Here is a 15,390-nt window from a genome sequence, read left to right on the forward strand (position 1 = left end):
ACAAATCAATTTACTCGACAAAATATACCCACGTGAATTAAGAAAAAAATGCCAAATAGATAGTAATGGATTTTTTCAGCTAATTTCTTTGTTAATGAAGAACAGACAAGATAGGTCATAACTCAAATCTGCCATGTGATCCTCACTCAAGAAACCAGATAAAATTTGTAATCAATTCAGTACAGCAACATCAAAGGACTATTAAACTACATCAACTTATTGACTTTTCACAAACACGTAATTTCAACTGAAGACATCTAAAGCATCCAGAAGACAATATTGGCATTTTGAAGAAAAGGACTGCGTACTTAGAATATTTAAGGCTAGCATTGAAAAACTAAAGAAAATATGCAGCAATTATTGAATTTCATTTCTGTTTAGCAATTTAGGTTTCCTTTCATGCCCTGACTTCGTGATGGAAAAATCAAGTTAAAGAAGAGTCATTTATTTTTACAGAATTGCAACTCAACTCATTTGGGTTGCTTCTAAACAATATATTCTTATTACTAGGACCGTTCAACAATTATTAATGCTCAGGGAGGAGGGAGGTGTTGTGAAACCTTATGGGGAGCTGGAGTGGGGTGTTTGTCTGGAGTTACATAATGCTTTCAAAACATTGTCTCACTTTTACATGTATTTATAAAGTAACATGCAACTAGTCATTGATATTTTGCTCTTCAATAGATTTTTTTTTACCTAATATATATTAACAAACCAAACCAAATAAAAATACAAACATAAAATCCCAAAATACTGTTCAACTTATGTCACCATAATAGGGAAACCGAGGGGTAGGGATGGGGGTTCATTTATATATTTTTTAGTGGCGTCTTATCATTACTAAACATTACATGAGGATTGAGAAGGGTATAGAAATTCCACATTTCATACCAATGGTTGAACGACCCCTACTCAGGACTAGCTCTGGGTGAGCGAAACATTTCGTCTATTAATCTTCAAAAATTGCAGAAAGTGCCAGTTATTTTCTAATTTTTTTTTTACTTATTACATGAAATTATTTTGCCAAATTACAATACGATTCACCAAATGCTTTCAAAATTCGCAATTGGCAAATGAGGCGCATGCCTACTAGTATTACATAGTGTACAACAACAAATTTAACTTATTTCATATAATTTTCAACATCAGTTGCAAAATAATGGTAACTCACTTTATTCATGATCAATAAAAAAGGTAATAAATTTAATGTGGTCACTACCTTCAATCATATCGTATGTGGACTGCAATCATATCATATTGCCACTCTGCCTTGTTATCTCTTTGTGGATCTGACATGAGCTGATATACCATTTTGTGCCCAAGTGACCAGTTATTCCCAATGTGTTATGGCTACTGTCAGATTTATGCTGGCAATAAGTAGTCTGGTTGAATGAAAGGTCACTGTGACATTGGATAATACTGACTTTGAGTAGATCTAATGAAGGACACCTAAAGTTGACAATTTTGTGAGAAAAGGAGCCAAATGTGAAATTTTAACATTGACCTAAATGCAAAGTTGATGCCATCGCCGCCATTACCACTGCTGTCAGAAGAGTATTACCCATATCTCTCCATTTTACTCCATAAACACAAGAAAGAAAAATATCACAAGTTAAATTGTGAAACTTACTGGAAATCGAACTTCATGTGACAAAATCTTGCTTCCCACAACCTGAGTAAAAATAAAAAAAAGGAAAGAGCATTGGACTAACTGACAGTGAATTCAAATTGTAAAGCCATAAATGTGCTGGCAGTGTCAATTGATTGATCTTGTGCATGCAGCGTCTCTATTAAAAATACTTGATACGTATACACCTATTGCGGGAGCAAGACTAATTTAGGATTGCAGAAAATTAACATATACCTAACATGCCAGCCATACACTAACCTACTTTTGGCTACATAGATACAGAGATTGTGCTAAAAAAAGATATATATAATCTATTTTTACAAACTTACCTGGCACCATAAGATTCAAGTAATTACATTATTATGGAAAGCCATTAATTACTGGCCTGGTCTGACAACTAATGATCAACAGTATATAATACACATCATGTAAAATGACACTCACTACAGAGAGGTGGTGTGGGAGGACAGAAGATCAATGTGGGTTTTTTTCAAAATAAATCCCACATGGCCAGTATCTGAGCTATAGCTTTCTTGAATTCTTATCAAGACCATTTCTATCATTGAGCATGATCATCATAAAAAATTAATAATAAACTTAAAAATCAATAAAAACCAAACATTCTGAACAAAATAGGACTTCAAAAGGTATATACATAATAATACACATTTTTAAAAAGAACAATACAGACCTGACAAAACAGTTCCAATGAATCTGGTACGACCAGCAGTAAGAAAGCACTCTGTGCTTGTGTTCGATGTTCTAACTAGTAATATAAAAAGTAGGAATGAAGACAAATAATTGATGATCTGACAGCACAGTGTATCTGCAGGCAAATGAGCAAAAAATATTACAATTCTGCAATTAAATCTTTTATTAATTTAAGAACTGACTGCAATTTTTTTTTTTTAATTCATGCAACGAAAAATCAATGTGCATGTACTTTACGACTCCGTATAGAAAAAGGTTAGTACCATTTAACTAATCAGATTGTCATAATGTGCTTAGATGGAAACAAGCTTTAATTATTATGAAATACATAATATACTCCTGCCTATAATCCTGAATGGTTATGGGAAGAAATACTTCATTGCTGTAAAACAAATTTACTACAAAAAATTGGGGGGAGGTATTAATAAAGGTAAGTGAAACTCATCCAAAACATTACAAGTACACTTTACATTGTTTACCTTAAAGAAAAATACACAAAGTCAACATTTTCTTTAGTTTTATTTTGTACCTTGCAAAATTTATAGCTTTCTTGACATCACTACAAATAAGTCAGCTGGACTATAATGTTTAGAATCATATTAATCAATCAAAATATAATAAAATACAAATAGTCTCATGCAGTTTACATTAAGATATATCTAGAGAAATGAATACACTTTAGGAATTTGTAGCTCTTTTTTTTCCTATGTTAAAGAAAATACATACATATTTAATGACTTTAATTTGTAGTTTGTCAGCATCTTGGTCATAAAGTTCACCTGAAAATTAATAGAATTTCACAAATCCATTAATCAAATCGGAAAGCAAACAAACATTAATTACAGGAATATCGATCTAAACATGCATATTTACTCACTTTGCATTGTTTGTGAACATGGATTAAATGAACAATGGCAGTCATATGTTGTCAATAAATAAAATGAATTAGTGCATGCTCATGCAAACTGTGGTGCGATGATTTAGTTCAGTAACAGATTGGGAGTCTGCTTAAAATATATCTACATATATAAAGAAAGTCAACTGACTCAGGCCTCTATATTGCGACCATTTTTTTCATTTGGCGACTAAACATTGCATATTATCTACATTAAAAATAGAAGTAGGCGCCATCTAGCTCCTACATGGAAAGGTTAACACTGAGGACTGTGACTGACTGACTGATTAACTGGTGGAATAATAGAAATTCGAAACAAATATTACTGTGCATATATTTTAAGAATATTTCCCGCTAATGTTCTTCATTAACAGAGGCCTAAACAAAACTGAGCAAACAGCCATTTTGCTCACGAACAAGTCTTGTTTTGTGCAACCCATTTATGACATTATTTACATGGTCATAGTGGGTTATTAAAAATAAAATAGGTTAGCTGAAATTAAAGTATGTTGTACGATAGATTGTGCTAATGTTCAATTCTCAGCGGTCTGTTAACAGAGATTTAGATCATTCTAAATGCATTAGACATTTGTCTGTATGCGTAGCAAACAATTAAAAGAATCACAGCACACAAAACAGTCTGTGAATTATTTGTCAGTGGCCTAATAGATGTAACAAATGAAGTCGGTGCTGTTATTAAGATGTGCCACCAGCAAGCCAGTCACCTACTAAGGAAACCGTCACCATCTAATTTTTCAATCATGATGATTTAGTAGAAAATTACTCACCACATAATCTTATAAGAGCTTCAAAATGAGTGTCACTAACACAGATGCTTTTTCTTCTTGTGAATGCATTTTTAATGACTTGATAACATAAAGAAACCTGAAAAAAAGCCAATACATAATTAAAGTGTTCAAAAGTTCTTTCCAAAAATCAAAATTTTGGCATTTTGGCAAGATAAAATCAAGATACACTGGTTGAAATTCTTTAAAATGATACTGATAATGAACTACATGTACCTGAACTAAATACACTGCATTTTAGACATGTTTCTCAAACTTTAATTTTTTCAAAAGATATTTGTTAAACAAAATTACCCATATACATGTATTAAATTATCGTATCCATACAAAAAAGTAATTTGTACAATTAATTATCTGTGCAAAAGTGAACATAATAAAGTTGTAGTAAATTAAGTATTGGTATTTCTAAGTGGAAAAAACTACACATACATGTATGTTCGACAAATTGCAAAACAGCATTAATCAGAGAGTGGATCCAAACCAGGATACAGTCTGCGTATTTGTATATTTAGTGTACAAATTTAACATATGAAATCTGACCATTGTTTGTTATGTTCAAAGGCTAATTAAAATTTACAAAAGGGCTAACTAAACATTCAACTAAACATTACTGGTATGTAAAACATTAAAAAATTATTATCTAGCTGGGCCAAATAGAAATAATTTCATACTGTGAGGTTGATTGATTAATTTATTCAAATTGTCCTGGTATTGATTAGTCTGCATTGTGTACCAATTATTGAGCTGGATCCAACAGAGTAAATATAAAATATAAGGATATTAAATAGGTTTCCAACACACAGAGTTTATTGATTTTGTCATGAACTTCAGCTGTGTTTTGTTTTACCAATACACTGTACTTGTTTTCCTGTGAATAGTTATTAAATGATCATCAAATACATGTAGTTAGTACTGGTATGACAACACACTGTTTAGGGTTAAATGCATACTGATCAGTACATGTAAATATTTTGTATGTCAGAAAATCTGTTAACAGATTTACTATATGCTACAGTGGGACAATACATTTCCCATATAATCAAATATCCATGGATGTATGTTTTATTTGTTTGCGTTTTTTTCCCCATATATCAAAGGCTCAGATTTAATCATGGATAACAAAGCATGATCATGCATGGCATGTCCAGTTAAATATTAATGATTCACGCTTAAACCGAAAGTATGATTAATGAAACAACAGAGCTACTATCATGGAGATCAAAGTTTCAATTAATGCACACCTGCTACAATAACAACATGTTAAATCATTGGCTGTACATTTAGTTCCAATCAATAAATATATCCACTAATGTTCTCAGTAAACAGGTATCGAAATAAGCATAGTGTCTGGTAATTCATGTACAGGTTACATTAACAACGTTCCTGGTAACGTACAGGTTATGCAACTGTTCTTGTACTGATCAGGGAACATTTTGTTCAGTAATGCATCGCAATTTCGCTACGCATGTTTCAGAGATCGCTACACAAGTTTAAAACATTATAAACAGTAATTGCTAATCAATTTTCAACTGACTACCGTAGAAATATTGCTAATCAATATTTTGAAAACAAAATGTTCCCTGCTGATACTTGTATGCATATCTATGTTTAAATAACACACAATTTATCAACAATTAGGTGGTGTTTTTTGTTAAAGAGACTTTATGGAGAACAAGGTACCATTCTCAATTTTCGTAGCATGTGGTAACTCCCTGAATGACTGTTCTCAATTTATTTCGGTAACTGAGCAAACTGATTCTATGACCTGAGGGTTTTCAGTATGGAATAACTCATCTTGTGCTACAATATTGTAGAAACAAGATACATGAAGCAAACAGCAGCAGAGAATTCAATATAGAAACTAGCATCACTGATTGATTTTGGTAGACTTCGGGTAATGGCAGAATCAATGTTGCCGGCACTGCAGACAGAATTAACTATTTTTTCAAATGAAAATGCTGCATGCAAGAAAGGGCAGAGCATTCGATGTTTGTGTTTACGTCCTTGTTAAATATAGAAAGACACAAGTTAAAAAAAATCTTTGTCAAACAGATAGGAGTTGGAAAATGTGTGCTGTTCTTAGCTCCAGAAATTAAATCTATGGATAGAAAGGTCATGAACATCTCCAAGAAAACACTATGCTGCATGTCACAAATTAAAGGATATCTGTTATAGTATTATACAGTATTTAGTTCCCTAAACTTTAATATGTTACATTTTGATGTCTGATGTCATTACCATAACTTAAATCAATAATGAACATTTAATATCATAATTTAAAAAAAACTATTCCATAAATATTAATAATATAGCAAATAGTACTGAATTATCAAATACAACTAAACTTACAATTAAAAATGAAAGATGTGTAAGTTGATATAGTTAATGGAACATATTTTTCAAAATATAATTCAAGGACAACTTGACATGTGCTAAAAAAATGCTTCATTATGAAGTCATACTGAACACCTGGCATCTAAACAAAGATTACAAAACTGCCAGTCTGAGTTAATGTGACATCAGTTGAATGCAGCAAGCCCGCAAATAGACACTTGTGCCAAACAAGACCAATGGGTTCAAGACTAACCGGTAAATGTAACAAACATTGAAATCAAACATTAGTATGACTATCATCAATGCACCGACTGAACAGTGAAACCAAGTTTGTTACAGTGACTGTAAACTCAGCTCACAGAAAGTTGAATATATTAACAAGGTTTAAGCTAGACTGACAAAACAGGGAGAAGTCACGTCTCCCTCATCATACTTTAGGGAGAAGTGAGGAGATTTAGAGAACATACTTTTTGGGGGGTTAAAATCAAGTTTTTAAAAATTATAATATAATGATAATAATATATAAACAATTTAAATAACATAAGTAGATTTCATGTAATTAAATATATGACTCTTTTATTTTTAAATTATTTTCACATATAAAAATTAAAGTAACACCACCTAGTTTTTATTTACAGGATGATGTATTTTTTTACTATTAGAATCATATTTGATCATTGAAATTAAGACATTACTTGCATTTTATTCTTTAGATTATCCATTTCCATACATCCAATGAGTTTCTAATCAACCTGGTGTTTGTAATTCCATAAAATGCATTTATCATAAATGCATGTACATGGGTATGGAGGCAAGCTCTAGTCTATTTTTAGAGGATATTTCCCCTTTTCAAGGTCAGACTCTCATTTCACTCTATTGTAACTTTATCCAGATGTGTTACAGGTTTGTAGATTAACCAAACTTAGTGTCTATTTTCACAGGTTGAAAGTAGAGTTTGTTAGAGAATGCTAATTCACTTATTTTCCTCGGCATGTAATTATTACATGTAAATGTAGAGACATACGTTGCAAAAATGAACCAATAAACCAATAATGTTTGCTTCTAATTTTATGTTGCTTGGTTCATTAGTGTAGTCTGATTTCTTTTACCTATCAGGAAAGGAGTTATTAAAAAAATTCAGGAGCAGTGCTATAGAAATATAATTATGGCATACACTGATGCAGACAAGTTGATTTTTTAATTACAATATGTACTATTCTGATAATTTGATCCGCACAATTATAGATACCTTTTCATTGTTAGATGGTTTGATGAACATGCAGCTAAACATGTGTAGGAATCAACTTGTCTTGAATTACATGTACAGCGAACATTATTAGGATACATGTAGTTGGGATGGAAAAAACTTACTGGTTCTGAGGTGGTGGTTCAATTAGAACTACGACCCAAGCATCTCAAGTGTGCACTACCGACTGAATTAGATCCCTTATATTATTATTTTTATTTTTTAAATAACTTGTTAAAAGTAGGCCTACAATTAGTTCAATTGATAGTGTTGGTTGGGGCATTGACATTCAAATGGGATTTTTAATTTAACAATTACCAGTCTCCCTCCCTCAACATTTTGTAGCTGGTCATTTGACCTTCCACTACCAGTTACAAAGGGCTCTGACGAAAATATACAAACTCCAACAAAATTTGTCATTACAAAGGATTATATTCCAAACATGGGAAGCCATAATAAAGATAATCTAAAAAAAAAATCCCATAATTTTAGACACCATCATTTAATGCGAAACAAGTTGTGAAGCAGACTAGTAGTATGAGCGTGCAGCCAGAGTTCCAAGAGTAAAAATAATCTGACCCCCATAGTTCTGATTGATCAATATGCCACAGAGTACTGTGCATCAAATCATGTTCCAGTCACATGGTCTGTGACTTTCTAATAAATGTATTGAAACAAACAAAAATTAAATAGTTGGCTTTGATTACCGTTACTATATTTTGTACATAATAATATACATATATAAATAGCAGATGTACATTCATTAGTCTTTGTCTAAACTTCATTTCTTTTTTAAAGTAAAAAGTTACAAGCTTACCATTTTCGGGACCTCACATAAGCTTTGTAGACTAACAATTATGAACTAATTGAGACAATTTTACCGACTTCGCTGATTTCCGTAACAAGTTCATTTGTGTAGGCTACAGAAGCCACTATTTAATTCAATTCCTTTTTTTTTCATAACTATATGAACAGTTAGCCTTATCAGACATTGTGATCTATTACCTTATAAAAGTAGACTGTTTCTAATTCATAATAAAATAAATGGGCAAACGAGTTTTTATCGGATTGGTATGTCTTCAAAGATGTCTATTAAACCAGTGTTTTCCAATTTGTATACCAAAGATAAGTACCAGTCATATATTATAAGCTTGCATGGACACTACTGTTCTCGTCACATTTTTGTTTTTGTGGTATTATTAAACTGGTCTTTCTATCAGCTACATTGTGTATATAAGGTAAATAGTGGCAATTAATATACAAAATTATTTTATGTGCGCTGTTTGTTAAGTGCAACGTGCGTTATTTTTCACACCCACCAGATTAAAATATTATATGCACTGTACAAGCGCGATCGCACTCGCACACCTTAAAAGACAAGGTCTGTACCGTATATTAATATATGGCGACGACCTGCTTTAATTTCCACATTTGTACCCTGATGTTATAAGTATTCATGTATATACAAGTACAAATAAGGCCAGGTAACAACATTAGTTCCAAAGATGTTAAACAAACCTGTTTTGTTAAATAATGAATAGTAGCTTCTGCTGATGGTGGACAGCAACTGGCACCTGGTGGAAGAGCAATCTATAAACAAAAACACAACACTAAATGGATGTCTTAAAATACAGCTAATTGTACTTAATCTGAATTTTCAATACACTATATTCTTTTTCTTTTTTTTACTGTTTAACAATAGTATTTTGCATATTTCTAATGCTTTCAAGGAAAATTTCTCAAGTATATAATTGTGCAACCACTATAGACTATACATGTACTGTATATGCACTCATATTTACAAACATATACCTTGAGATTCACTAACAAACAAACCCACATGTTCACTCAAGTTTTTTGGTAGAATTGGTTAGTTTCAGAAGTTTACCAAACATTTGTTTTTGAGGGGTTTGGGCAGGGGGTCTGAATTTTAATATTTTATATATATATATATATATATATATATATATATATATATATATATATATATATATATATATATATATTCTTCAAGGTTTCTGGAAAATTAACGCACTTAAAAATAAAATCCATACCGGTATTTACAACAAAAACAAAAAACTTTTCAAGTATCATTCCATGTCTATGTGAATCCTGTTTAGTGTTCAGTCTATTCAACCAGTTAAATAATAATCTACAATGTATAAGATACTTACCACAACTAGCCCAATATTTTCATTATCATCTCTTTCTTGAATAGGGACACACAAAACTGAAATTTATACCAAACTATTACATACATGTATGTAGATTCATGTAGCTATACTGCGATATTGTAATCTCTATGACCACTACTATTCCAGTAATAAATTGTGAAATAATCATTAAATTTTCTCAAAAGGGGCAGGACGCAGCTCCGTAGTAGAGCTCTCACTTGTGGTGCAAATAGTCACTGGATCTCCTTGAGAGGTGAGCAGTTGATTGTGCTCACCTCTTACTCTCCCACGTACGAAAAGTGGTGTGTGTTTCTGCACTCATCTATCAAACTTTTGTTTAAGTGTTGTTTTGATGCTTATTTTTTAAATGTATGGAACGGTTGTCCGTATTTGAAATTTCTCGCCTCGGTGGCGTCGTGGCAGGCCATCGGTCTACAGGCTGGTAGGTACTGGGTTTGGATCCCAGTCGAGGCATGGAATTTTTAATCCATATACCGACTCCAAACCCTGAGTGAGTGCCCCGCAAGGCTCAATGGGTAGATGTAAACCACTTGCACCGACCAGTGATCCATAACTGGTTCAACAAAGGCCATGGTTTGTGCTATCCTGCCTGTGGGAAGCGCAAATAAAAGATCCCTTGCTGCCTGTCATAAAAGAGTAACCTATGTGGCGACAGCGGGTTTCCTCTAAAAAAAATCTGTGTGGTCCTTAACCATATGTCCGACACCATATAACCGTAAATAAAATGTGTTGAGTGTGTCGTTAAATAAAACACTTCTTTCTTTCTTTCAAGCTATTCCCAAATGGAGAAGCCTGATAAATAGTCCTCAAATGAGAGTTTTAGCACACACATGAAAGGTTGTGGTTTTTAATGTCTTGTTTATGGGAAATTGCACATAAAAGATTCCTTGCTGTATTTAAGATATCTTATGCAGCAGTGGCAGCAGGTTTCCTATTTTTCTTGACCATTTCAAAACATAACCATAGTTTAAACTTTGCTGAAGTGTCATTAACCTAAATATACATTCATTTCTTTCTTTCAATCTACCATACCCAACACTCCACTAAAATAGATGCGACAAACTTCTATCTTCCTTAATACTGCATAAAAAGTTATTACACTCATTATCACAGAGACCCAAAGTCATTAGAATCAGTCTAGATCAGATTCACTAAATCTAGATCATGCAGTCAGCAGCGTGCTCGCCTGAGGAACGTACTTTGGTCACAGGAAGGACCCGTGGCCCTCAGTGATGACTTGCTGATTGGCTTTTCCCCCCATCCCAACCAGTGCCCCATCACAGGTACATCATAACTGTGCTGTCCTGTCTGTGGAAAAGTGCATAAATTATTATAAAAGATCCCTTAGCAGTTACTGCTAGCAAAAATATGTAGTGGGTTTCCTCTAACACTATGTGTGAATTATCAAATCGTTTCACATCCAATAGCCAATGATTAATAAATTAATGTGCTATTTTAAAAAATTTAATACTATCTTAGTGTAGTAGCAGGTTACTGTAGGACATCTCCCACTATACCCAACTTTAAACTCATGTTTTTGCAGTCAAATGAGAAAATATCCTGCCAGAAAACATAATATTTTTCTTTCCTTGTTTTACCAAGAAAGCTTTAATAATAATCTGCTGGCAACATGTAATATGTAATTATTCTATGTTTACATACCTAATTGGTTTGTCTGATTGATTGTTGTGACGCCCAGAGCTGATTTTATGGGGTCTTCTTTTGAAGGAATTTGATATAATGTCTGGTCGTGTTCCTGGTATGCACGCCTGTTGAAAAACTGAAGTAATATAACTAGCAAACAAGTATGATTTTGTTTACACCTGGGAAGTACATAATTGTGTAGTTATTTACCATTAACTCTGCCAACAGCAATGCAGCCAAAAATTATCATTTAATTTTTTCCAAGTACAGGTATATCCATATTTATTTATTTATTTATTATTACCATTAAGTTGGCAAGAAGCAATGCAGCCAAAAAATATCATTCCATTTTTTCCAAGTATATTTATTTATTTACCCAGGTCAAACTGACAATGTGAAGGTTATGGAACTCTGAAGCACTGCCTTACAATGGTAATACATGTACATATTCTATAAATGTATCATACATGTAGTTGATACAAAATTACCTTTTATATACAAACATATATTTGTTTCTGCTATAAATAGATCTGCATGACATATTTTAATTTATTTTTAATTTTCCTTAAATTATTGTGGTACATGTAGTGAAAAAACATGTTACATTTATTTAACCAATCATACAACAAATAATAGATAACTTAAATTTTGGGGGTTTTAAAGTGAAATGCTTTGTTAGGTGATTTTAAATGTTTTGACATAAATGCTTTTTAGAGAGAGAGAGAGAGAGAGAGAGAGAGAGAGAGAGAGAGAGAGAGAGAGAGAGAGAGAGAGAGAGAGAGAGAGAGAGAGAGAGAAAAAGAGAGAGAGAGAGAGACAGACAGACAGACAGACAGACAGACAAGGGAGAGAGACTGAGACACAGAGAAAGAGAAACAGATAGGGAGAGAAGTTGAAGGATAACATGCTGAAATAGAAACATATCACTTACAGTGCAATAAAACCTCAATGGATAGGTGTAAGATGTCACCACTATAACAACATCGCCCTCACTAATTACTAACAACTTAGTAACTAGTCAAACAGTTCAGATAAATGAGCTGTGTGCCCAGGACAGTATGCTTGAACCTTATTTCGATATTAGCACAATACATAATAGTCTTATTCAACTTACTGTACTAGCACAACAACAATGCTATACGACCCTGAGTTATAACCTCCACTGCAGAATTATCTCCCCTTGCCAGATGTATAACCTACACCCGTGCATGGGTAGACCGTATATCCTCGTTTTTGATTCTGCAGTCCTCCATTGCAGTCGTGTTTGAGTTATGTAGTAAAATTGGTGTCAAATTGTTAAATTGTTTATTAATTTGTAATTTTGTTTTACTCTGTCATACGAGGTCTTTTGGGTGATTTACACAGGGGGTTAATGTCTGATTCGGCTTCCTCGGGCTCCAACCGGTTGGTTGTGTGTGCCGAGGGAGGTTGTCTTAAACGACTGCCCCAGTTTGATCAGCATTTGTTATGTCGGGCATGTCGTTCTTGTTGTTTTGAACGCCAGTGTCATATCTGTGTAAACTGGTCCCCCTCCACGTGGGGGAAGGCTAAGAAGCTGTCAAAAGACGCCGAGCGTAAGAGCGGGACGGGCAGAGCACAGTGGCAACCTCCGGGGTCGTGCTTCATACCGATTTGCCGTCGGTCGGCAAGTCGGTGTCCAGTTCAAAGAGCTCGCGGACAAGTGGTAGACGCAAGGGCACCTCCTCATTTGTTCGCCATCTTCATGGTGATACCAGTAAACCCGAAGCGCCGCTTGGCGCAGAGGGGGCTCTGTTGCTCCCTGCTTCAGCTGAAGCAGGGAAGGTTTCTTCCAGGTCGGGCTCCGTTCCACCTGGGGATTTGCTTTTGCCTCCGTCGGTGGAAGCGGCGCCTGTTACGGTTGTAACGGGGGCGTCAGTCGGAGGGAGTGCAGTCGTGGCAGGAACGACTGTGTCTCTCGGTTCCGACTCCCATCTTGCTGATGGGGGCAGGATTATCGGTCCTTCTGTGGAGGGGTCGATTAGCTCTAGAATGAAGTCCGCACTGCGGCGCCGTTTGTCTCACCATATTTCTGGTGCAGGGTTGGTCGTGGTGTCCGAGGGCGCCGTTTCGGCCAACGCGTCTTTCGGCGCTACTTCGGTGATCAAGCCACTTGGCGAAATCGCGAAGTCTCACAACATTGTCTCGGTCACAGAGCTGGGTGGCATTGTTTCGGGTGCGACGCCAGTGGGCGTCCCTTCTGTTGTTGGGGCGCCTGTACAGCGTCATCAACTTTTAGATCGTTCGCATGTGGCTACGTCAACTCGGTTGGCTAATCCACACGTGGTACGTTGGGTTCAGAATTCGGCGCAGGATTCGTATGTGTACGAATTTCTTGACAGTCCGGTTCAACCGACACCACCAGTCCCGTTGTCTGCTTCGGCAGGGATCAGGGAAACTGCAGCTTTCTTGGGTGCGCTTGTGTCTACACCGATGGTCAATCCGGACCTGTCAGATCGGGGTAGAGGTTCCAGGCATTATACCTCGACTGCGTGGGCGGAACCTTTCGTTCAGGGTCCGATGGTTTCGGGTCGCCCTCAGGGGCGGACTCGGGGGGGACTATGTTTCTCTTTTTGATAATTTCATGGCCTGGCTAGGGGAATCACCTCCACCAGTCCCTCCACCGCCGGGGTTTCCAGCGAGACCGGGGTTGGACCAGTTTGCAGATTCAGCCGTTCCGCATCGTCCTGCCCATGCAGTTTTGTTTCCATTACGGTCAGCGCATGGCGCGTCGTTTGAGAAAATTTCTTCTTCGGAAGAGGATTTTCCCTCCGAATCAGTGTGTGGTTCGGGGGAAGGGTTCAACACCAGGTTCGGTGCTCGATGAGATTCCCAATTTGGCCAGACGGTGATTATGATTACCAGGCGGTTCTTGGTTTTGTATGGGAACAGGTCCGACTGGTGTGCGCGGATGCAATTCCGTCGGAGGAGGCTGTTCAGTCTTACAAGGGTGTTTCGTTTGGAAACCGGCCTTTAGCGACGGATGCTCCGCGGCAGGATTTCAGCTTGCCGTCAGTGCACGAGGCGCATGAATCTCTTGCGGAGATTGATGCTTTGATTGCGGGTAGCAATCGTATTTTGGGGGCGGTGGTGGAAGAGTTTCCGGCAGCGTTAGCTACCGGGAAACTGTTGTCTGCGGCGAAGGTTTTGTCCACGTCTTCATATAAGACATTTGGGGCTTCCTTCCTTTCACATCCAGCGGTCGTTTCCGCTAAGGTGAAGGCAGACTGCCACCCATCTCCTAAAGTCAGTGTGCCACTCACGGATTTACAGACTTTGGAGAGGTTATCTAAACTTCTTTTTCAAGTCAATAACATTTAGGTACGTTCCTATTTGGGTTAGATAAAGCAGTCCCAATTTGGCTGATGGTACGCCAGACGGCAATTATGATTACCAGGCAGTTCTTGATTTTGTATGGGAACAGGTCCGACTGGTGTGCGCGGATGTAATTCCGTCGGAGGAGGCTGTTCAGTCTTACAAGGGTGTTTCGTTTGGAAACCAGCCTTTAGCGACGGACGCTCCGCAGCAGGATTTCAGCTTGCTGTCAGTGCACGAGGCGCATGAATCTCTTGCGGAGATTGATGCTTTGATTGCAGGTAGCAATTGTATTTTGGGGGCGGTGGTGGAAGAGTTTCCGGCAGCGTTAGCTACCGGGAAACTGTTGTCTGCGGCGAAGGTTTTGTCCACGTCTTCATATAAGACATTTGGGGCTTCCTTCCTTTCTTCCTTGCTTTCAAATCCAGTGGTCGTTTCCGCTAGGGTGAAGGCAGACTGCCACCCATCTCCTAAAGTCAGTGTGCCACTCACGGATTTAGAGACTTTGGAGAGGTTATCTAAACTTCTTTTTCAAGTCAATAACCATTTAGGTACGTTCCTATTTGGGTTAGATAAAGCAGTCACGGGTCTTCTGC

General features: G+C 36.2%; 1 protein-coding gene across 5 annotated transcripts in view; it reads right to left on the reverse strand.

Moving 5' to 3' along the window:
• The window catches only part of LOC121374133 (cGMP-dependent 3',5'-cyclic phosphodiesterase-like), a 147,034-nt gene that overhangs the window by 46,756 nt on the left and 84,888 nt on the right, over nucleotides 1–15,390 (reverse strand). For all 5 annotated transcript variants that reach the window (XM_041501082.1, XM_041501083.1, XM_041501085.1 and 2 more), the window contains exons 4-10: nucleotides 11,480–11,586; nucleotides 9,797–9,852; nucleotides 9,141–9,212; nucleotides 4,025–4,121; nucleotides 3,068–3,120; nucleotides 2,322–2,396; nucleotides 1,631–1,672 (exon numbers count right to left, since the gene is read on the reverse strand). In XM_041501082.1, coding sequence (XP_041357016.1) covers nucleotides 1,631–1,672; nucleotides 2,322–2,396; nucleotides 3,068–3,120; nucleotides 4,025–4,121; nucleotides 9,141–9,212; nucleotides 9,797–9,852; nucleotides 11,480–11,586 — 502 coding nt within the window. The remainder of the gene's footprint in view (nucleotides 1–1,630; nucleotides 1,673–2,321; nucleotides 2,397–3,067; nucleotides 3,121–4,024; nucleotides 4,122–9,140; nucleotides 9,213–9,796; nucleotides 9,853–11,479; nucleotides 11,587–15,390) is intronic.

This window comes from Gigantopelta aegis, chromosome 6 (genome assembly GCF_016097555.1).
Source record: "Gigantopelta aegis isolate Gae_Host chromosome 6, Gae_host_genome, whole genome shotgun sequence".
Taxonomy (NCBI): Eukaryota; Metazoa; Mollusca; class Gastropoda; order Neomphalida; family Peltospiridae; genus Gigantopelta; species Gigantopelta aegis.